The sequence below is a fragment of the Populus trichocarpa genome, unplaced genomic scaffold, assembly GCF_000002775.5.
Source record: "Populus trichocarpa isolate Nisqually-1 unplaced genomic scaffold, P.trichocarpa_v4.1 scaffold_25, whole genome shotgun sequence".
Classification (NCBI taxonomy): Eukaryota; Viridiplantae; Streptophyta; class Magnoliopsida; order Malpighiales; family Salicaceae; genus Populus; species Populus trichocarpa.
The window spans coordinates 208082-232987 of NW_026291139.1; the positions used below are offsets into that span (position 1 = coordinate 208082).

The 24906-nt window shown below is 34.9% G+C and overlaps 2 protein-coding genes and 2 pseudogenes across 4 annotated transcripts; 1 reads left to right on the top strand and 3 right to left on the bottom strand.

Annotated features, from left to right (window-relative positions):
• The first annotated feature begins 213 nt into the window (after positions 1-213).
• Positions 214-1530, top strand: LOC18107939 (BURP domain protein RD22-like; annotated as a pseudogene).
• A 4167-nt stretch (positions 1531-5697) lies between these two features.
• On the bottom strand, positions 5698-7255 carry LOC127904823 (BURP domain protein RD22-like). The gene has a single exon (XM_052449782.1). The coding sequence runs from the start codon at positions 6973-6975 to the stop codon at positions 5929-5931; it is 1047 nt and encodes a 348-aa protein (XP_052305742.1). The 5' UTR covers positions 6976-7255; the 3' UTR covers positions 5698-5928.
• A 3024-nt stretch (positions 7256-10279) lies between these two features.
• LOC127904832 (BURP domain protein RD22-like) lies at positions 10280-17667 on the bottom strand (annotated as a pseudogene).
• Positions 17668-19968: 2301 nt separating this feature from the next.
• On the bottom strand, positions 19969-21786 carry LOC7465893 (UPF0481 protein At3g47200). Of its 3 annotated transcripts, none has more exons than XM_024592005.2 (3): positions 21636-21760; positions 21357-21396; positions 19969-21271 (listed from the first exon to the last, which is right to left on the bottom strand). In XM_024592005.2, the coding sequence occupies exon 3, from the start codon at positions 21153-21155 to the stop codon at positions 20073-20075; it is 1083 nt and encodes a 360-aa protein (XP_024447773.1). In that variant the 5' UTR covers positions 21156-21271; positions 21357-21396; positions 21636-21760; the 3' UTR covers positions 19969-20072. The 3 variants fall into 3 exon arrangements, with proteins under 3 accessions (XP_024447773.1, XP_024447774.1, XP_002325303.1); XM_024592006.2 differs by having other exon boundaries at positions 19969-21252; positions 21636-21756; XM_002325267.4 differs by having other exon boundaries at positions 19969-21396; positions 21636-21786.
• Positions 21787-24906: the final 3120 nt, after the last annotated feature.

The following is a 24906-nucleotide window of genomic DNA, read 5'->3' on the forward strand; positions in this document are numbered from 1 at the left end:
GTACATACACATTGGGTATGGATGACGAAAACCCATGCAAAATGAATATTTAGGAAGTTCATGTTCTAAAGGAAGATTCTAGGGTCATTATATGAGGGTAAACTTTTTATCTGGTCCCAAAAGATCTATAAACTGTCCAGTGATTACCTTACATAAAAGCAATATAAGAGTTTACAAGAAATGGTTGGGCACAATGTCACTGCTGACAATATATTTATTGGTGTAAGCCGCAGGACTGTGGCTGTGGCTGTGGCCGCTGACACTGTCCCTTTACAAAAGGATGTTGCCACCTTCCTCCCTAGCGATATTTCTCCACCTACTGAGAAGTATTGGTACTCAAGGTTGCCCAACACTCCGTTGCCAAGAGCCCTAGGATATCTTCTATAACCTGGTCATTATCCTTCAATCTCCACAGAATTCGCTAATGAAAACGTAAGTGCTGCAGCTTCTCAAAGAACCTATAAACAAGGATATAGATCTGTCAAGCATAAAACAGCCATAAAGTCTGCCCTCCCCGACTCAACGATATTCTACCTGTACAACGATCTCCAACCAGGTAAAAGGATGAGAATTCATTTTACTAATAGTGGGACCAAGGTTAGTTTCCTGCCTCGTCAGGTTGCAGAGTCTATACCATTTTCGAGTGACAAAGTACCAGAGATTTTGAACTACTTTGCACTACAAGTCAACTCAAAAGAGGCTCAGGTTATTAGAGATGAAATAGGAGGATGTGAGGAGCCAAACATGGAAGGAGAAGAAAAATTCTGTGCTACATCTCTGGAGTCATTAATTGATTTTAGTGTTGAAAGGCTTGGCCGAAATGTTCGCGTACTCTCCACTGACGCAGGCAAGAAGCAAGAATATACTGTTTCGGCCAAAGCGACAATGATTGGAGATCATAAAGCAGCAGTGTGTCACAAGATGAGATATCCCTATGCAGTGCACTATGCCATGTAATCGTAGACACAGAGGTTTATGAGGTTCCTTTAGTGGGTGCTGATGGCACAAAAGTGAAAGCTGTGACAGTTTGCCACCTCAACACATCAGCTTGGAGTCCAGACCATATGGCGTTTCAAGTTCTCAAAATTAAGCCAGGACCAGCTGTTTGTCACTTTCTCGATAGCGATCGATACTCTCGTTTGGGTGCCAAAGAAGGATTAAAAAATGACTCCATGATCATTGGTAGAAGCTTGGTATTGATCAGCAAAGGTCCTTAATAAGTTTGCTGCCCAGTCGTCATAAGTGTTTATAATATGCATTTATTTCCGGTCCCTTCCCCGTCGTCGTTGCTGCTTGTGTTTGTCATATACATGTACGTAGCCCCCCACCTTGTTTTCTTGGAAGTCCTGTTGTCCAAGATGTTAGCAATTAATTTGCTTAATAAGAAGGTTATCCTAATTAAGAAACCCGCCTTATCTATTCAAAGTTTGAATTTGTAATCCTCGACTCTACGTTTGTTACTCAATACATTGAAGTGAAGTTCCCTTATGAATGGTAAAGCTACTGGACATGTCAAGCTTTTTCTGGAGAGACTCTCTGTATGTGTTTTAGGTGTTTTCATTAACATTGCTGTCAAGCTAGGAGCTTCATATAGCCAAGATCTTCTTAATTCACGATTGCAGGCATGTGTTCTGGTTCTTAAGTTTTGGAATCAAGTGAAATTTAGAAAAAAGAATCATTTGGTCTCTGCATATAATAAACTTTCTACAACTGGTTACCATTGCGAATACGAGGTTTGAAGTCGAAATTATTTTAACACTGTTCACGTTGAACTATAAGCTTATATATTCACAAATGATGTTGAGGTGAATCTAAACTTTACTCTTTCATATATTTTTGACTATCATGTAAGAATTATTAATTAAGAAGCAAAGAAAGTGAATATGGGATCTCAAAGTTCTTTATATTTTTTACAACACAGGTTTTTTATGGCCATTATTTTGCATATGAAATAGAATATCAAAGAAATATTTTAATCTAAACTTTAAACTATTAAGTATGGTTTCAAAAATAATTTTATTTTTTTAAATATATATTTTTAAGTGAAAGTTTTTTAAACTTTAAATTTACGTAAATCTATACTATTGTATATATACTTAATTTAAACTCATAGCTTTTTAGTTATAAAAATTTTAATACTACATAAAATAACCACGTCAAGCAACTGAGTTTATAAAAATCAAAAGTTTTAACAATTAGCGTGAGAATCTAACACTATTAGATAGAGTGAGGATTAAATAGGGATAGGATATAAACACACTAAGTATTAGAGATTCTTCCCCCATGCACTACTTTTGTCTTTAATTTCTCCCATTGAAATATGAAAGGAGTGATTAAGACAGTGTGCACTTGAAGCCACATCCTTCCAAAGTCTAGTGTCTGGGTTACTATACCTCCACAGCCACTTGAATGATTTGATGAGTTGAGAAACTAGGACTTCAAGCCGGCCTTGTTTCCTATTCATCAGCACTGGATTTGTCTCTGCGGGTCCCTGGATGAGAGACTCTGAGTACCAAAATTTAAAAGAACATTTTTTTTATATATTAAGACTCAAAATCTAAACTTAACATAACAAGAGAGGGAGGAAACTCTTTAAGATGTATTAGGCATGACATCCATTTCAAGATTAGGACATTAATTCGCATAAAATTTCTCTCTCTGTATCTTCTATGGTGCAATTGGCTCTGTATATTTATTATAAAAGTCATCAATAATCATGTCCGTTGTGGCTTTTGTGGAAGCATCACAAAAGTTTGAAGTCCAGACCATTTGGCGTTTGAAGTTCTCAAAATTAAGCCAGGACCGGCTGCTTGTCACTTTCTTGCAAGTGATACTCTAAAATGGGTGGCCAGCAAATGATCAAAACACGACTCCATGACCATATGGTGTTGCTATTTGTGTTCGACACTTACTCTACATGCAAGCATGCAATTTAGATTCATATATCACAACAAATACACTTATATATGACATGTCTGTAATAAATGCATGAATTTACGAGTGTAAAACACATCATCCTTGGTATAACACGTTCCAAACTTAACTAAGTGTCGGTTATTATAGAGATCACCATTAGCAATGTAGGTTTTCTTGGCAGAAGTAGAGGAAAAGAGTATCTAGGTTAGTACTTTACAATATATAGAACAACAGATGCTGGAGATTCCCAATGCTGTTAATACTTTACAGACATCAAAGCGATGCATCTCCAGAAGCCTTTACAAGAAGATAGGATGTTAGTGATCTTTCGTTCCATTTTGAAGAAACCCAGTTACCCATAGAGTAGTGGGAATTTGATCTTTAGATACTGTACAGGTTTTACAAGCTAAAACAAGAGCTCCTGCTGATTCCAAAGCAATAGGACCGGCATCTGACCTTTTGGCCACCTAATGAACCAACTTACACGAGCCATACCTTATATATAAGATGCTAATTGTAGAGATCACGCTTTACTGTTCTTGGGATATCGATGAAGTTCGACACCTTGGAGTGGATCCTTTTAACGCCTGCCTAGCTATACAAGTTTATTTTGTTTAGGATCTGGGATTGTAATGGGTCTATGACTAATGCTGGTCTCCTTTACGGTTAAGTTAATTTACTTGCAGTTCTTTATGGTTATCATTCTGTGTCGGCCAAACTTGTATAATTAATTACTGCAATTTGCTAGAAAATCAGTTGATGTCATCATTGTGGGATGTTTTTGCGAGTTTCCGGCTGCTGCATCACCACATCTGTGCCTATCAGCTTTATTGGCAGTTTGTTTGATGTGTGTGATTCCATTAGGATCAGATTGCATATAAAGCGACATCTTCAAGTTGACATAATATGACATCTTCAAGGCGGCTCTGGTTCCTGTTCATCAGTACTGTATTTGTCCCTGGATGAGACACCCTGAGTGCTCAAGTTTTTAAGTTTTGGAATCAAGTGAAATTTAGAAAAATAGACTGATTTGGTTTATGCATTCAATAAACTTACTCTCTACTATTGCTTTCCTTCTGTCTTACATAATAAGCTTATTTACAAATGATGTTGAGTGGATGTGAATCTAAACTTCACTCTTTCATATCGTTTTGGCAATTATGTAAGATTTAATTAAGTAGCCATAAAATATACTTCAATCATAAATTATGGTAAAAAACTCATCAACATTAAAAAAAAAAAAAAAGAAGAAGAAGAAGCAAATCAAATGGGCTCTTTTGGGCTTTTCCATTTTGAGATACGGCTAGCAAACCATCAAAAAAAGATAACATGGGATCCATGGACAAATTTACTTCTTTTTTTTATTATTATTATTATTATTATTATTATCTTTTTAATAATGTTTTATTTTATTATTCATTTTACTTTTTAAATTTTTAATCAACATCCGGAATATAAAGCCTAAGTGTAACAATTGTAATTTTAGAAATAATATTATATTTCAGCAAAACATTTGTCGACCAAATTGGTGAATCTATTTTTTTTTTTTTTTTCATTTGTGTGAAACTTTGGAAAAGTTTTCTCTGTTATTGTTCTCCTGGAAAGACTCCAATGTTGCAGGACAACAATACCTCCTTTTATTACGACGCCACTGTGTATATATAAGTTGGGAATAATGGGCTCTCTTTGGGCCAATGGTTGCTCTACTATTCCCTGAACATCCCATGCTTTCTTGTTTGAGCTATCATGCTCGAGGAGGCTATGTCTTTAAAACTTTTACCACATTGGTCCGAACCAAGAGTTCTGGGAATGCACTGCTGAGACCCCAACTCCCTAGCAACCATGGGTGGATCATAACTGATATACCCGATAATTCCAAGCAAAGGAACCCATAGATATTTCCCACAATAAGGCTTTGATCTCAATATCCAAATTGCTCTCCAGCTGAAAATAGTTATGGCACTGTATCAATTTCATTGAAAGAATCAACTTCAAGCATCTTACTCAAAAAATTTGTCTCCTAATCATTTTGTTTTCTTTTAGTGTAGCTTGAATTTTCATATTTCTGGTTCAAATTTCTCTACTCAAAGATCTTCTGGTGTGCGATAACCTGTCATCGCCATCTGGTCCCTCTGTTTCAGTCAAGCATCATGCTAGTAATTTATGTTTTCAGACTGTCATTAAGCTTTTTCAAAATTATGATTCTTTAAACCGCCTTGTAGGGTCACCATATCTATTCTCTTATATGGCAGATACAACACTATAAGACTATATTTTTCATGACCAGTTCATGGACGGCAGAGAGTGCTGCAGTGCAATCATAATATGGAAGTTTTTTTTACTTGAAACTTATACAGAATCATTATTATTTTATATTTAGTTTTATTAATTTAAGTAAAGAAAACGAGCGTGCCAAGATTCGATTTAAACTCTTAACTACTTAGTTAATAAGAATTTGATACTATGTTAAAAACATATAAATCTTAAAACTTAATCTAAATGGTTTATATTAATCTCTCACAGTCCAAATTCCTTCCACTATATATGTATACATATGTTTGTTTGTTTTTTCTTTTAGTTATTGGCCGAGGTTTCTTCCATTGATTATGGGATCACATTTTCTAAGCATATATACCAAATTGCAACTGTACTTCTGAATGTGTATACCTGATAAGGCTGGTTTTTGAGGATCACCTTCTTAAGGAAACCAGGGCTTCCACACTAAAACAGGGTGAGGAGGTGCGTGTATATGACAAACATAAACAGCTACGACAACAGGTAAGGGACCGGAGAACATAGATATTAATTATAAGCAGGGAAGAGACCGGGAGTACATAGATATTATAAACAGCTACGACAACAGGGAAGGGACCGGAGTACATAGATATTATAAACAGCTACGACAACAGGGAAGGGACCGGAGTACATACATATTATAAACAGCTACGACAGCAAGGCAGCAAACTTATTAAAGTCCTGATCTGCTGATCAATACCGAGCTTTTACCAATGGTCATGGAGTCATTTCTTTATCCTTATTTGGCACCCAAACGAGAGTATCACTATCTATAAAGTGACAAACAGCAGGTCCTGGCTTAATTTTGAGAACTTCAAACGCCATATGGTCTGGACTCCAAGCTGACGTGTTCAGGTGGCAAACCGTTACAGCCTTCACTCTTGTGCCATCAGCACCCACTAATGGAACCTCATCAACCTCTGTGTCTGCGATTACATGGCAATAGTGCACTGCATAAGGATATCTCATCTTGTGACACACTGCTGCTTTATGATCTCCAATCATTCTCACTTCGGCTGAAACCGTATACTCTTGCTTCTTGCCTGCTCCAGTCGAGAGTACCCGAACATTTTGGCCAAGCCTTTCAACACTATAATCAATTAATGACTCTAGAGATGTAGCACAATATTTGTCTTCTCCTTCCATGTTTGGCTCCTCGCATCCTCCTATTTCTTCTCTGATGACCTGAGCCTCTTTTGAGTTGACTTCTAGTGTAAAGTACTTCAAAATCTCTGGTATTTTGTCACTGGAAAATGGTATAGACTCTGCGATTTGACGAGGCAAGAAACTAACCTTGGTTCCACTATCCGTAAAAAGAATTTTCAATTTTTTACCTGGATGGAGATCGTTGTACTGGTAGAATATCGTTGAGTCAGGGAGGGCAGACTTTAGGGATTTTTTATCGCCTCTTTTATAGCCTCGTTTGTAAACTCTTCTATAGATTCTTTGGATAACAGTAGCACTTACGTTTTCATTAGCGAATTCTCTGGTGATTGAAGGATAATGACCAGGTTGTAGAAGATATTCCAGGGCTTTTGGCAATGGAGTGTTGGGCAACCTTGAGTACCAATACTTCTCAGTAGGTGGAGAAATATCGCTAGGGAGGAAGGTGGCAACTTTCTTTGGTAAAGGGACATTGTCAGCAGCCACAGCCACTGTCGTGTGGGATACACCGATGGTATTGGCAGCGGTGGAGAAGGTAATGTAGAGGGAGAGAGTAAGAAAGAAGAGGAGGAGCAGTGCACAAGAATTGGCTATAGACATTTTTTGAAGATAATGAAGAAGTGAGCAAGTGACATTATTTATGGAGGTAAATTTGTTTATATCCTGCAAGGCAACACGCGTGTGAAGTGAGAAGTTGACAAGTCAAAGGTAGAGACAAGCTCAAAGACACAAGGTCTGCTTGGTAGCCAATAGGGTTTGAGAGAGAGAGAGAGAAATGGGGTTGCTCAAGGAATGAGGCATATCATTTTGCAATCGACTCCTTCCATTTTTGACGCTCGCTGACAGAGCTGTCAGCGCTGCTTGCTCGAGGCAGTGAGGGCAGCTATGTCCTTGCGCTCTCTCTCACGGGCGGTGCAAGTGTGTGGGGTTGATAGTGACCACGCCTTCCCTCACTCCTGTCTTTGTCTGCCCGGCATTCAAGACGCGATAATTGATCAAATAGTATACTTTGTATATTAGCGAGGAAAATTAGAAATATTGACAAAAAATTGTATAGTTTAAAAATAATTAGTCATATAGTATACTTTGTATACGTGATAATTCACAATTATAATATTTAAAAATATCACGTTTAGATATGGTGATTTTATCCATTGAATGTTATAATTTTAAATTGTATTTTAACCTGGTTTGTTTTTCTCTACCACCATTGTAGCTTTTCTCTTTATAAAAAACTTGCTGTTTATATTCTTTCTTTCTAAAAAACTTATTGATACTGCCGTCCTGGCTTTATAGTGTGTTTGTTGTCCGCTAGTTTAACCTCGTTTGTTTTTCATGTTAGTGGTGAAACAAATACAATAATTTATTTAGTAACAAGGAAAGTGTATTTTATGCTGTGAGAGTCATTAAAAAATTAAATATAAAATATAAGTTTTGTGTAGTAGTTTTTATATATGTTTTAATTGAGTTTTGTAAATATTTTTATTTTATTTAAATATTTTATATGTTTTTTTGTTACATATAAACTTCAACCATAATTTTTACTAAACACATATTTAAATCCAACTAATAATAATTAAAAATATTTTTTTAAAATTTATTTTTTTCAAATCACAACCATAAAAATTACCTAAAAAACAAACACAACTTTATACGCTCAAAAATCCATAAAGTATAAACCCTACACCACTTTTCAAGTCACGAGCGTAGACTTCCACCACTCCCTAGTGGAAAAATACTATGTAAACAAACTACATTTGTATTAATTAAGTGTTTTTCATAGTTAATTTATGTCAAAATCACTCTTCCCATCTCACCAAGTTTAGTGTCAAAATCACCATCCATAAAGTATAAACCCTACACCACTTTTCAAGTCACGAGCGTAGACTTCCACCACTCCCTAGTGGAAAAATACTATGTAAACAAACTACATTTGTATTAATTAAGTGTTTTTCATAGTTAATTTATGTCAAAATCACTCTTCCCATCTCACCAAGTTTAGTGTCAAAATCACCATCCATAAAGTATAAACCCTACACCACTTTACAAGTCACGAGCATAGACTTCCACCACTCCCTAGTGGAAAAATAGTATGTAACAAACTACATTTGTATTAGTTAAGTGTTTTTCATAGTTAATTTATGTTTAATTTGTGCTTGCTTGAAATTAAGGTTTAATTTACAAATTAGGTTGGTTTAAAATTACAGTTTGATTGAATTGTGTTAATATCTATTAATTTATAAAAATAGGGTTGATTTTTAATAATGAGCATGGAAATAGCATGAATTATGTTTCATTTTAATCAATTATGCTTGCGGTGATTTGTCAACTAAGTTGTTGAAATTAAGGTTTTTGATTGGTTTATGATAAATTACCATGAATTTATATAATTAGAGTTGATTTCATGCAAATAAACATGAAAATAACATGAATTAGAATGAGTTTTGATCAATTATGTTTTTCGTTGATTTGTCAGATAGGTTGGATTTTAATGAATTTTGCGTGGCGTTGAATGTTTGGATAAATTATTGAATTTAAGGATTTTGTATGAATTAGTAGAAATTAATTATGAATTCAAGCAATTAGTGTTTTTTAGTACAAACAAGAAGTTCTTAAAGAAGATGACTTAGTCATTTGGTTATATCTTCTTCTTTTTATTAGGGTCTTAGATGTAGTTGAGTTTGTGATAACAAATGATTCTGAGTAGTCATGTATAGTTTTGCCATAACTAAATAAGGATATGCTCCAAACATACCAAACATATTATGCTCTAAATAAGGATAACTAAATTATGACCTAGAAGATGCATTTATAAATTAGTGGGACATGTTTAGGACTAAGAAAAGGTCTAGTCGCACCAAACTAGAATAAGGGATCAAAGGGACTATAATTTTTTATTCCAACATTAGATCAAGTTGAAATTTTTACAGGAGTTTTTGGAGACTGTTTATTTTCTATAATAGCCACTACATCACTACATGTACTGTTGGTTTTTAAAAAATCTCGCTCAAAACCCATGGATTTGGTAATTTTGTTATTTTCCTTGTGTTTTTTTTTCATGTTTTATTTTAAATTTTATGCTTCTTTCATTGGCTCTTTGACATGCCTCACATTATCTAATATAGTCCTTTACTTTAAATTTCATTACCACCTAACAAAAATCCCTCATTGGTTGGCTTAGGGGTATCTCTGAATGACCTACTGTTGGATTGTCATATATATGCTACATGATTGTTGACTTGAGGGGAAATTTTTTATAGATATAAATTCCTTCCTTGTACAGCAGCACCCCACCATTTATTTGGTACCTCAGGTCACCTATAGTGTCACCATTCATCTACTAAAAGATTTGTTGTATTTCCTTCACCTAGTACAGCTTTCTTTGAGGTTTTCTACTCACCATTACTATCCACCTTAATCCGACTCTAATAATGAATATAGTAATATTTAAACTTGTAATCATTTAATTATTAAATTTTAATATCATATTTCAATTCAAAAATTTAATTTATCAATTGAAGTACGAAGAATGGTTTTATATATCACTCTCTTACGGTCCAAATTCCTTCTTCTTTTTATGTTTACAAATTTTTGTTTTTTTATTTTATTTCTTGACCGAGGTTCCTTCCATTGATTATGGGATCTCACATTTTCTAAAGCATACCAAGTTGCCGTGGTGATTCGTAATTTTTGTAAGTGTCCTGTTTCTTTATTATTCTTAAGGGATCAACACAATAGGGCTGGGGAGTGCATATGCATTACAAACACAAACAGGTAAGACATGCAACAGGGGAGGGAACGGGAGTACATACATATTACAAATAGCTATGACAACAAGGCAGCAAATTTTATTAAGGCCTTTTATCAAGACCAAGCTTTGACATATTTTCATGGAGTCATCTCTTTATCCCTTCGTTGGCACCCAAACGAGAGTATCACTATCGAGAAAGTGACAAACAGCTGGTCCTGGCTTAATTTTGAGAACTTCAAACGCCATATGGTCTGGAGTCCAAGCTGATTGATGTGATTTATTATAAGAGTTTTCAAAATATATTTATTATTTTTAAATTATATCGAGTATTAGCTGAAACAAATAAGTCGCATTACTATCATTTAATTGACAGGTTGATTTGTTTTATTTTGATTTTGCCTGTTTTCACTACTACTATAGACTTGATATTTTCGGCTATGAAACATGTTAAAACTGTACTTCTTAATAAAATGAAAGAGGAGTTTTTAGCAGATTTTATGATGATTTACATTGAACGAAAACTTGTTGAAGATATTAATTCGGATTCAATTATAAATGAATTATATTCTATAAAATATCAAATGGTGCAACTTTAATAGTGTAATTTATTTTTATTTTGAATTTTATGTACTTAAAATTTTATTTTTTATATATTTTATGTTATGTATTTGAATTAAAATTTTATTATTAACTTAACAAATTTATATATCCAAGTTGACTATTAATTTTAAAAAGTAATTTATATGCATTTATATCATACTCTAGAATAAAAAAAAAATTCTGACTCCGCCCCTGACTCCAAGCTGATGTGTTGAGGTTGCAAACTGTCACGGCTTTCACTTTTGTGCCATCAGCACCCACTAAGGGTACCTCATAAATTTCTGTGTCTGCGATTACATGGCAATAGTGTGCTGCATAGGGATATCTCATCTTGTGACACACTGCTGCTTTGTGATCTCCAATCATCGTCGCTTTGGCCGAAACAGTATACTCTTGCTTCTTGCCTGCGTCAGTGGGAAGTACCCGAACATTTTGGCCAAGCCTTTCAACACTAAAATCAATTAATGACTCCAGAGATGTAGCACATAATTTTTCTTCTCTTTCCAGTCAAAACGTACGCAGAGTTTTCAAATGGATTCAATTGTTTATTTTCACTTAGTAACTTCCTCTGTTACAAGCAGAATATATATAGCTACTCTACATAAGAATCCCTACGTTTCAGATCCTATAGTTTAGGACTGATTTGCTAATTACATGGAAACCTATTTCTACTAGGATACAATCACGTATTTACCGGGATGCTGGAATATATCTTTCCAGCTAATATCAGAGACAATGTAGGACTTGAATGCTGCAAATCCAACTTGGAGATAATTACCGCAATTGTTAACACTCCCCCTCAAGTTGGTGCGTAGATGTCACTCATTCCAATTTCGCTGAGAATTGTACTAAACGCGTGGTTTGACAATGCCTTGGTTAGTATATCAGCGAGCTGGTCTTGAGATCGAACATGAGGAACTTCAATTAGCTTTTCTTCTAGCTTTTCCTTGATAAAATGCCTATCAACTTCAACATGTTTAGTACGATCATGTTGAACAGGATTATGAACAATATCACATGCTGCCTTGTTGTCACAATACAACTTCATAGGATTGACTGGCTTAATATGTAAATCTATCATCAGATTTCTAATCCACAACAATTCGCATATAGCTTTAGTCATCCCTCTATATTCAGCCTCAGCACTTGATCTAGCAACTACCTCCTGTTTTTTTACTTCGCCATGTAACCAAGTTTCCTCCTACAAACGTGAAATAACCAGAAGTAGAACGTCGATCTTGAATAGAACCAGCCCAATCAGCATCTGTATAACCATTAACATCCAAATTGTGTCTTTTTGTGAACAAAATTCCTTTTCCTGGAGACGACTTCAAGTAGCGTAAGATACGGGTGACAGCATTCATATGTTCTTCGCTTGGAGAGTGCATAAATTGACTGACCACACTCAATGAATAAGCTAAATCAGGTCGAGTATGTGCAAGATACATTAACCTTCCAACCAACCTCTGATAGCGTTCTTTGTTAGTCGGAACTTGATTGGAATCACCATGTAGTTTCAAGTTCTCTTCCATAGGAGTGCTAGCTGGACTGCATGTTGTCATACCTGTTTCACTTAGTAAGTCTAAGGCATATTTTCTTTGTGAAAGAAAAATACCTTTATCTGACCGTGACACTTCAATGCCCAAGAAATACTTCAACTCTCCAAGGTCTTTCATCTCAAACTCACGGGCAAGGTGCTCGTGTAATCTTTTCCTCTCTCCTGAATCATCTCCGGTTACTATTATATCATCAACATACACAATGAGAATTGTAATGTGTTTTTCATTATGCTTCAAGAATAAAGTGTGATCCGAGTTACTCTGTGTGTAACCAACTGTCTTCATAAAATTTGTGAACCTTCCGAACCACGCTCTGGGAGACTGCTTTAAACCATATAGGGATTTTCTCAACCTGCAGACCTGTTTATTACCTTCCGTTTGCTGTTTACAGCTAGGAGGTAATTCCATATATACTTCTTCTTGGAGAGTTCCATGTAGAAATGCATTCTTTACGTCAAATTGATGTAGCGGCCAGTCAAGATTAACTGCTAGAGATAGTATAATACGAACAGTATTAAGTTTGGCCACCGGTGAAAAAGTCTCCATATAATCAATTCCATATGTTTGAGTATATCCCTTGGCTACCAGCCTTGCTTTGCACCGTTCAATAGTTCCATCAGCTTTGTATTTAATGGTGAAGACCCACCTACACCCAACAGGTTTCTTTCCTTTCGGCAAGTCAACAATGTCCCATGTTGAGTTTTTTTTGAAGGGCTTTCATTTCTTCATTCATTGCCTCCCTCCATCTAGGATCAGCCAAGGCTTCCTGCACATTGTTAGGAATAGATACAACGGATAATTGATGTACAAATGCCATTTTTTCGTTTGACAATCTATGATAGGATACATAGTTATTCATAGGGTATTTGAGTTTTGAGTGAAGGGTTGGTTCATAGTTCACCTTGGGTTTACCTCTTGTGACTCGATTAGGTAGTTCTTTTAGGGACTCAACTGGATGAATATCATGAGACTCAAGTCTGGAATCAACCGGGGAAGACAATTGGTTAACTGGTACACTGTGGGAAGCTGTCGGCCCCTCCAAGGTATCCTGGTTACCATCAACGATTTCTGGACCATTTTCACTGGTATACTCTTCCCTGTCCTGGTGTTCCTCTGTGTTCTCATTAACTGGACATTCTTCATTAGTCTCCAAGCTATCCAAAGTATCAATCAGTTGGTTACCATGTGCAATGATATCCACATTGTCTGTAGGCTTAGTTGCTATCTGCACTTCATCGTTCTCCTTAGTTTGAGAAGAATAATACATAGTAGTTTCATGGAAGACCACATCCAGAGTAACATAAAGTTGGCGAGAAGGAGGGTGATAACATCGATAGCCTTTTTGGTGCAGAGCATAGCCAACAAACACACATCGAAGTCCCCGAGGTTCCAACTTAGTTCTCAAACCTTTATGAAGATGTACATAAGCTACACATCCAAAAACTTTAGGAGGTAAGTTTGGCATTGTAGGAGCACTTACAAGGCGATGGAGAACCTCGAAGGGGGTTTGGAATTGCAGAGAACTAGAAGGTACCCTGTTGATAATGTATGCTCCGGCAGTAACAGCTTCTCCCCAGTAACTAGTAGGCATGTGAGCTTCAAATAAGGAGGCACGAACTACCTCAAGGATATGACGATTTTTCCGTTCAGCCACCCCATTCTGTTGAGGGGTGTAAGGGCAAGTTGTTTGATGAATAATGCCATGTGTGTTCAAGTAATCTTTCAAGCTGTGATTGATAAACTCTCCCCCATTATCAGTCCTGATCACCTGAATATTGGTCTGATACTGTGTTGCTATCATTTTGTGGAATTGCTGGAATAAAGAACTCACTTCACTCTTTGATTTCATTAAGCAAATCCAAGTCATGCGGGTGTGATCATCAATGAATGAAACAAACCAACGTGATTCATTTAGAGAAGGAGTGTTTGTTGGTCCCCATACATCTGAGTGAACAACCATAAAAGGTGCAGGGCTTTTATTCATACTAATAGGAAATGAAACACGATGACTTTTAGCACGTTCACATACATCACACTTAAAATCTGAAACAATCAATTGTGAAAATAATTGTGGGAATAATTTCTGTAAATATCCAAAGGATGCATGGCCTAAACGCCTATGCCATAACCAAATTTCAGACTTCTGGTGTTCATTAGTTGTATTAGTTGAGAAGACTTGTGCCAACTGATTTGAGCTTGCCGGAATCAGATCCATGTAGTAGAGCTTCCCTCTCCTAGTACCATAACCAATTGTCTTCCGAGTTTGAATGTCCTTGAATATGCAAAGGTTCGGCCAAAAAATTACAACACACATCAAGGCACAAGTTATTTGAGCAACAGATAATAAATTATGATTGAGACTCGGAACAATAAGAACTGACTCTAAAATCAGATTTTTTGTAAGAGTAACCGTGCCTTCTCCTGACACAGAAGAAGGAGTTCCATTGGCTGTGAAAATTTCATGGTGGTTTGAGGGTTGTATGGTCTGAATATTATTGTTAAACGTCATATGATTTGTGGCACCTGAATCAATTATCCATTCACTATTTCTAACAGAAGTGGAGGTATGAAGAGCCTTACCTGCATTTACAGCATCAGCACCTGTGTTCTCAGCAGTGTCGCGTGCATTCCCAGTAATAGCACCAGAAGAGGAGTCTTTCCCAGATTTCTTGCCAAACATATGATTTGGTTCTGCCACAGCAACAGACACATGAGGATTTGCCTTTAAGTTTCTCTTACGAGGTGCTTTGGAAAAATCCCACCATTCTGGATATCCAATTAATTCATAGCAGCGTAGCTTAGTGTGCCCAGTTTCACCACAGTGAGTGCACATGCGTTCTGGTCGTGCAGCTCCTATTTCATAGCTGCAATTTTGCGATCCAATTGAATGATTATGATTCAGTGAACCAGAAGCTCGATCTGGTTTCAGGTTCTGTGGTCGTTGATACTTACTTCGGCGAGCTATCATAGCAGATGGCTCTGAGTGTCCAGGTTCCCCATTCAGTGTGTTTCGACGGATAGAGTCACGACGAACATAAGCATATGTTTCTTTAAGGTCTAGTGCAGAATCTCTCCTTAGGATCTCACCACGAATTTGCTCAAATTCTTCATCAAGGCCATTCAGAAAAATATGCACCCGCAGTCTCTCAACTGATTTTTTGTAGGCAATGACATCATCGGGATCTTTCATAACAATCTTGTCACGATGATCTAGTTCTTGAAATATTTCTACCAAATCACCATAATAGGTAGAGATAGGACGACCAACCTGTTTGGTGGAGAACGCACGTTGGTTCAAGGTAAATAGCTGTGATTCATCTGCCCCATCATAGAATGCTTTGGCTAGAGCATTCCAGATTTCATGTGCAGTAGGCAGTCTAAGATAGCGTTTCATAATTTCTGGTGACATGGAGGTCAACAACCATCCTTTAATCTTTTGATTCTCAGCATACCATTTAGCATAGGATGGATCAGTTTTTTCTGGGATTGTGTTGCTTACAAGATATTCAAGTTTCTCTCGTCCTGCAATTTGCATCTCCATGATTTGAGACCAGACATCATAGTTGCTTTCAGTAAGGGTGACATTGGTTGAGAAACTGGAATTCTCTGATTGAACCTGGATAACTGGAACAGATGATGATTCGGTTTTGTCACTGGCCATGGTACGAGAAGGAGGATTCGTAAGATTTATAAGGTTTGTGTGGTGATATAAAGAGCAGATAATAAACCTGCTCTGATACCAAGTCAAAACGTATGCAGAGTTTTCAAAGGGATTCAATTGTTTATTTTCACTTAGTAACTTCCTCTGTTACAAGCAGAATATATATAGCTACTCTACATAAGAATCCCTACGTTTCAGATCCTATAGTTTAGGACTGATTTGCTAATTACATGGAAACCTATTTCTACTAGGATACAATCACGTATTTACCGGGATGCTGGAATATATCTTTCCAGCTAATATCAGAGACAATGTAGGACTTGAATGCTGCAAATCCAACTTGGAGATAATTACCGCAATTGTTAACACTTCCATGTTTGGCTCGTCACATCCTCCTATTTCATATCTGATGACCTGAGCCTCTTTTGAGTTGACTTGTAGTGCAAAGTAGTTCAAAATCTCTGGTATATATTTTGTCACTCGAAAATGGTATAGACTCCGCCACCAGACGAGGCAGGAAACTAACCTTGGTCCCACTACTAGTAAAATGAATTCTCATCCTTTTACCTGGATGGAGATCGTTGTACAGGTAGAATATCGTTGAGTCGGGGAGGGCAGACTTTATGGCTGTTTTATGCTTGATATATCCTTGTTTATAGGTTCTTTGAGTAGCTCCAGCACTTAATTTTTCATTAGCGAATTCTGTGGAGATTGAAGGATAATGACCAGGTTGTAGAAGATATCCTAGGGCTCTTGGCAATGGAGTGTTGGGCAACCTTGAGTACCAATACTTCTCAGTAGGTGGAGAAATATCGCCAAGGAGGAAGGTGGCCACTTTCTTTGGTGAAGGGACAGTGTCAGCAGCCACTGTCCTGCCGCTTAAACCGATGGTATTGACAGCGATTGAAAAGGTAATGTGAACGGAGAGAGTAAGAAAGAGTAGGAGCAGGGCAGAAGAACTTGCTGGAGACATTTTTTGAAATAAGTGGGTTGAAGATAGAGAGCTAAGTGACATTATCTATATAGGGGTGAGGAGGCTCCGATCAAGAAGAACTAACAGCCATGTTGCATTGACACTTAATTACATTATCGTAGGAAAAAATTGATTATTCTGAAACGTGTTGTAGCAAGAGTAAGATATGCTAACACATATGTGAATACATGCATCTCGTAAAAGACGTCATCTAAGTGTATTTTCTGTGCGGTGTGCATTATACATTAGATGCTTTGATGGCTTGCCTGCACGTAGAGTTATGGCGTTTGAAGTTCTCAAAATTAAGCTAGGACCGGCTGCTGGAGATTCCCAATGCTGTTAATATACTTTACAGACATCAAAGCGATACATCTCCAGAAGCATTTACATGAAGATAGAATGTTAGTGATCTTTCGTTCCATTTGAAGAAACCCAGTTATCCTTAGAGGAGTGGGAATTAGATCTTTAGATACTGTACAGGTTTTACAAGCTAAAACAAGAGCTCCGGCTGATTCCAAAACATCCAAAGCAATAGGACCGGCATCTGACCTTTTGGCCACCTAATGAACCAACTTACACGAACCATACCTTATATATAAGATGCTAATTGTAGAGATCACGCTTTACTGTTCTTGGGATATCGAAGTTCGACACCTTGGAGTGGATCCTTTTAACGCCTGCCTAGCTATACAAGTTTATTTTGTTTAGGATCTGGGATTGTAATGGGTCTACGACTAATGCTCTCCTTTACGGTTAAGTTAATTTACTTGCAGCTCTTTATGGCTGTCATTCTGTGGCGGCCAAACTTGTATAATTAGTTACTGCAATTTGCTAAAAAATCAGTTGATGTCATCATTGTGGGATGTTTCGGCGAGTTTCCGGCTGCTGCATGACCACATCTGTGCCTATCAGCTTTACTGGCAGTTTGTTTGATGTGTGTGATTCCATGCATTAGGATCAGATTGCATATAATGCGACATCTTCAAGTTGACATAATATGACATCTTCAAGGTGGCCCTAGTTCCAGTTCATCAGTACTGTATTTGTCCGGATGAGACACCCTGCGTGCCTTCTTTCTTGTGAAATTATATTGTGTGGCTAAAAATCCATTCGGATCACAGTGCAGGCATGTGCTCTAGTTTTTAAGTTTTGGAATCAAGTGAAATTTAGAAAAATAGACTGATTTGGTTTATGCATATAATAAACTTACTGTATTTGTTTTACAGAATAAGCTTATTTACAAATGATGTTGAGGTGGATGTGAATCTAAACTTTACTCTTTCATATTGTTTCGACAATTATTTAAGATTTAATTAAGTAGCCATAAAATATACTTCAATCATAAATTATGGTAAAAAAAAGAAAAAAAACTCATCAACATCCAAAAAAAAAAAAACGCAAATCAAATGGGCTCTTCTGGGATTTTCCATTTTGAGATATGGCTAGCAAACCAACAAAGAAAAGATAAGATGGGATCCATGGTCAAATTTACTTCTTTCTTTTTTATTATTATTATTATTATTATCTTTTTAATAATGTTTTATTTTATTATTCATTTTAATTTTTAAATTTTTAATCAACATCCTAGGGCCTAAATGTAACAACTGTAATTTTTAAATTTTATTAGATGATGTGAATCTTTCTTTATAGATTTGCTATATAAATAGCAAAATTATATAGAAAATAACTAGGATGACTAAATGAAAGAGAGAGATAGTACCTTGATAGCATAAACTTGAATGACTATATCCTTGAATTTTACTGTTGGATTGGGCTGGGTTTTAGATATATTATGCTTCTTATTACTTTTTGACATTTAATTGTTAGATCTAAAGGCTTTGGTTTTGTGTTATAAATTTAAAAAATTATCATCTTGAATTATTTTGAGTTAAATTACAATTCTTTTTCAGTTCACACCTTTTATTTTTTTTATTTTTTAAATTTATTTCTCATTCTTTTGATTATTATTTGTTATGTTTGGGAGTATTTTTTAGATTTTTTTTCACAATTTCATCTTTATTGAGTTTTTTTCCTATCAAATTTGATCCATATTATTTTGATTGTTACTTTTTTAATTTGAAGAGTTTTTTTAATTTATTTTTTTATTATTTCATGATTCAACATTAAATTGGTTGAAAATTAAATTTTTTGATTGAACTCAGATCTAGGATTTAAAGGGTTATAAATTTGAGACCTTAGCTCAGATTTAGAATGTTCGTCTGTTTTTGCTTGGTTTATTTTTTTCCTTTTCTCATTATTTTTTTATAGATATAATTTTATCATTTAAACATTATATCATTAGAAATTAGGCACAATTTTTCTTTATTTATCTTCCATATGATTTTTCATGAATTTTTAAAACTACTCGGGTTTTCTTATATCTTTTTATTTGCTGTTTTTTGCAGGTTCTCAATTCTTTTTTTCTTGGTTAATTATATGCTTCAAATCTTATTTTTAAAAAACTTTTTTAAAACACGATTGCATTACTAATAAAAAAAACATTTGGGCTCATGGTGTAACCCTACTCACAATTCTAGTAATATCTATAAATATTATTACTCTTAAAAAAAAATTTGCGTGTTTATTTTTAAATTCAATTGTACATGTGGGTTAAAGATGGAGGGGATTTATTGGACACTGTTAGACAAAATAATGCAGGATGGATTTTGACATGTTCAAGTTTGATAAGACATCTACATGCATCAAACTAGATATATTTATGACAAAAACGAGCATAATTTTTTTTCCCCATCGTTGCATCGCGATGAAATTTGTTATGTGAAGTTTTTCCGAAGAATTTAACACTCCAAAATGTATATGATTAGAAAAAACAAAGCAATAGAAAAGCGTCGAATATCAAAGTAGAATAGTGTAGACAGAAATAAAGCAAAAAAAAAAAAATGATGAAGAGAAAACAAGTTCCAAAAGAGAAGATAGAAATTAAAAGGCAACAGTATGTGGGGGAAAATGTAGCTGAAATAGAAAAAATGAGTAAACTGAAATAGAAAAAATTGATTTATGCTAACTATGTAGCAGAGAAAGCAAGACAGGGAGAAAAAATTGATTAGTTATTGAAGAACATGTACAGTAATTTCATAGGATGCGATTACAGAATACACCGTTAATTTATAGAAAACAACTGAAATAGCATAATCAAACAACTTGAATGATTGAACACACTGTTTGCGTGATAGTGAGTATGAGAAGAACAGTAGCTGCTACAAGAGAGATTATTGTCCATGGATTGTCAAAATACTTCTGTTTCAAGGTTGCCTTCCATTTGTGTCTCCGTTTTCCGCAGTACTTGTTCAGATCTTCAACTAAACCAGAATAGTAGAAAGTGTCAATGGCGAGAGTATTTTCCTTGGAAAGATTGCGGAAAAGGCTTGCAACTGCTTCATTATCAGGGAGACAATTTTCTAGGATTCCATTCTTAACGAGTATTTCCACATCCTTAGCTGAGGGGACAAGGAAAGAGAGCATTGTAATGTAGTCACATACATATATATTTACACCGCAATGGCATTGCTCAAAGGCTTGGAGATTTCTTAATAGGATTTCTGTATGATCGTCTATAATTTTATGTGGAATCTCCAACGTCCCTTTATTGTCATCAAATTTTATGTCGAGTAGGTTTATGCTGGACCCTAACTTGAACTTCATTCCAGCTTGATGGAGCTCTGCTACACTCGGAGCTGTTAAATTTGTAAGTTTAGTTGGCTGCATATGCTGTGATGGCCGCTGACAGATTGCTAGATAGCCAACAAAATGCTCTGCTTTAGACAACTTGAAGTGCTTCGAAATGTCCTCTGGCACCCATGAATACCATTTATCTGACAAGAGATCATGAGTAAGTTCAATCATGGAATGCTCCTCACAATGGTGCTGTATTTTGGATAGATTGAACAAGTCCTCAACAATGAAGAATGGAAGCTGATTTTCAAGCAAGCACAAATCAAACTGTATTTCTTCTCTCATCCATAGTTTATTGAATATGCGGTCAATATTTGCTTCTTGGATATCAAAGGAAAATGCTTTCAGCAAGAACATGATGAGAAAGGAGCAATCCAGCAACACCATTTCCACAAATTCCTCTTTACTTAGATTATCAGTGGTTTCTGCATAACAATTACGCAATCTACTCTCTCTCTCTGCAATAGCTGTAATAAAATCCTTCACACTTACCTTGCACAATCCAAGAAACTCCCTCAGGTACAGTCTCTTTTGCTCTTCCATTTCTTGTAGCTCTTTTTTTCCGTGGTGATATGGGCCAATGGAAATTACTTGAGGTGTGTAAGCCTTTTCATTTAACTCACGTAGTCGTTTTGGAACTCTGTAGATGAAACACAGATCTGAAAAGGAACGCAAGCTTTTCAACTTTCGTTCCACGGACTCTGCTAATTTGGCAATGTCAAGAGAAACATGATCGGGACTAACCTTTGGCACTCTTGGTGTTCCAGAAACGTTCATCCTGTGCCTACACAATTATCAAATCGTTAGATAAATGCTAAGAAAAGAAAAATCAAGAAAAAAAGTTAAAGGAGATGAAAATATCATAATCAAGCACAGGATTCCCAGTTAACCATAAGAATATTTGTAAGGAATCAAACATGATTATTAAATTTTTCTAATTCCGGCTTCACATAAAAGCATGTCGTTGACTACTTGAAAGCGGGATAAATTAAAAATCCATAGCTTCTCTAAATTAAAACTTACAAGCTCTCTTCTGAACAAAAACAAGATAATTCTGAAATTTTTCTGAAGGCTTTCCTTGAAAAATGCTTTCAACTATTTTGGCACAGGAGATAGCAATTAAAAAGGCAACACTAAGCGGGGGGAAATGGAGCGCCTTTGGTGACCCGTAATTTGTTCGGCAGTGGTCAATTAAAACGGCAAAACTATGTGAGGGGAATGGAGCGCCTTTCATGACCAATAATTTGTTCGGCACTGGTCAATTCTACTTCGATTGGTGGTTTTAGAGTATTTCAGGATCCGGGCAAAAATAATATTTAATTAAAAAAATTTAAAACAATATTTTAAAAAAAAAATATTAAAATATGGAACCATCCTGCACACCCTTGTCGCCCGTGACAGCCATCCTGCACGCCCTTGTCATGAAAGAGTTTTGGATTTTCGGTGATTCTTCCATGAACTTTCATGTGTTCGTATCAATGCATCTAGAAAGTACCTGCAGTCAAGTTTTTCTCAAAACAGCTGAAAAAATAATTTCCAAACTAAATAGTAGCTAATACCCACATTTAGTATTTGCGGAATAAGGTGTGCTGCGCATGTCACTAACAAATTTCATTTTAAGTTTTTACTCTCTTAAATAAATTACTTATTCAGGAATCAACATGTTTTTTTTTTTTAATAAAGATTCAATGGCATGAAATAAATAAAATAATATAATAGCTAGAAAGAAAAAATAACATGGCAAAAAAAAAGATAGGAAAAAGAAAAAAAAGAAAAAAAATAAGGCATCAAAGACACACCAAAACTCTGACGATGAAACACCAAGTACCACAAAAAAGATATATTTGCATGGTGTTGAATCCATAGACACCATGAAAAGCCAACTTCAAAGTCAATAGTGAGTAGTCTCAAGGTAGGGACATGCTTCCTTGCTAGACTCTCTTCACTACCTCCAATGTTGAATTTGAATAGTACATACTAGTTATATAATCCGCGTGATGCCGCCGGTCAATTTTTTTGTATAAAAAATATTAAAAAAAGCCAAGATTTAAAAGTATTAGGTTTTTTTACAAAACTATATCAAAGAATCTTAGGTTTGACTGTAACGCCTGATCCAAGAGTAATATTTATAATAATATTAAACTTGAAAGACCCAAGTTTAAATGGGTCTGACTGCAATACCAAACCCAATGGTCTTGGATATGGGTTTAGCTGCAAGGTTGTGTCATAAAAGTGTGATACTTAAATAGATTAATTAAAAAGAAAAAAAAAACAAAAAAAAAACCAACATGAAGAAAAAAACTAGTGAAAAAAAAGAAAAAAAAATCTAAATTAACTGAGTTAACATGTCAAACCTGAGATCCGTGTCATGAAAGTCTAATAACTAAATAGAAAAAAAATTTAATATCAACAAACTAAATAAAAAAATTTAATTAAAAAGAAAAAAAAGAAGGCATCAACCTTTTCACTGTGGACTGTATTGTGCAGTTCACAGTAAAAGGCATAAAAACAAAAGCAAAAAAAAAAAACTCAAGGCATCAGCCTTTTCACCGTGGACTGCATACAATATTAAAAGATGAAATCGGAAGAACAAAACTAATGAGGAAAAAGAAAAACAATCTGAATCAACTGGATTAACCCGTCAAACCTGAGATCTGTGTCATAAAAGTCTAATAATTAAACAAAAAAATTTAATATTAAGAAACTAAATTAAAAGAATAATTACAAAAAAAATAACTAAAGGCATCAGCTTTTTCACTGTGAACTGCACTGTGCAGTCTACAGTAAAAGGCTTAAAAAGGAAAAAGAAAAAAAAACAAAACAAAACAAAGGCATACGCCACGGGTTATTTATTTTCTTACATAAAAAGATCTAAGAGTGTTATGTCTTTCTGCAAAGATATACCCAAGAGTCTTTGGTCTAGCTGCAACGCTTGACCCAAAAGTAATATTTATAATAATATTAAACTTACATGACTCAAGTTTAAGTGAGTTTGATAGCAACATTGGACCCAAGAGCCTTGAATGTGGGTCTAGCTGCAAGATTGTGTCATAAAAGTGTGATAATTAAAAAGATTAATTAAAAAGAAAAAAGCAAAGAAAAAAACCAACAGGAAGAAAAAAACTAATGAAGAAAAAGAAAAAAAAAATCTGAATTAACTTGGTTAACCCTTTAAACCAAGTTAACCCGTCAAACCTTAGATTCACGTCATGAAAGTTTGATAACTAAATAGAAAAAAAATTTGACAGCTGGGTTAACCTATCAAGCTTGGGATACGTGTCATGAAAGTTTGATAATTAAATAGAAAGAAATTTAACATTAACAAACTAAACTAAATGAAAAAAATTAATTAAAAATAAAAAAATAAAATTCCGGGTTAACTCGTCAAACCAGGTTAACCCGTCAAACTCGGGATCCGTGTCATGAAAGTCTGATAACTAAAAAAAAAAATTACCATTAACAAACTAAATTAAACAAAAAAAAATTATAAAAGGAATGAAAACAAAGAAAAAAGCAAAAAAAAAACACTCATAAAGGCATAAAAAACAAAAAAAAAACAGAAAAACAGAAAAATTGAAAAAACAAATATTATAATATAATATAATAATTATAATAATAATAATAATTATTATTATTATTATTATATATAAGTATAATTAAAAGGCGTGGGGAAGCTACAGTGCTTTCCCCACGCCTTTTAGTATATTGTTAATAGATTCATTTCATAAAATCTTTCTAGTGATACTATAAGTTTCATCATTGAAACTTCAATGTTTCTTCGATATCTAATTTTTTTCTTACATTCTCTTCTTTCTCATATTTTTTTTTTGCCATGCCATCTTTTTATTTTCTAGCCATTACATTATTTTGATTTATTTCATTCCATAGGATCTTTATAAAAAAAACATGTTGACTCTTGTATGAATGAATTATTTGAGAGAGCAAACACTTGAAATGAAAATTGTTAGCTATGTGCAACACACCTAGTTGTGCATATACTACATGTGTACTACTAAAAAATTAGCAAATACAAACAGAAACACTAATGGAAAAATTATGTTACTATATTATGGTGAATTTTACTGACAAAATAGTCCCTCGCTGTATCTATCGATGAACAATAAAAGAAATATTATCTTAGTATATACCAAGGGAATTACAGTAAGAAAAGAAAGAATAAAAAAAAGTAGAAATGTGCAATGACATGTCATTTTTACATACAAAATTATTAAAGAAATTAACCCATCAATAAATATATTTGTAATATTAAATTTATGACCTAATAAGCAACCCT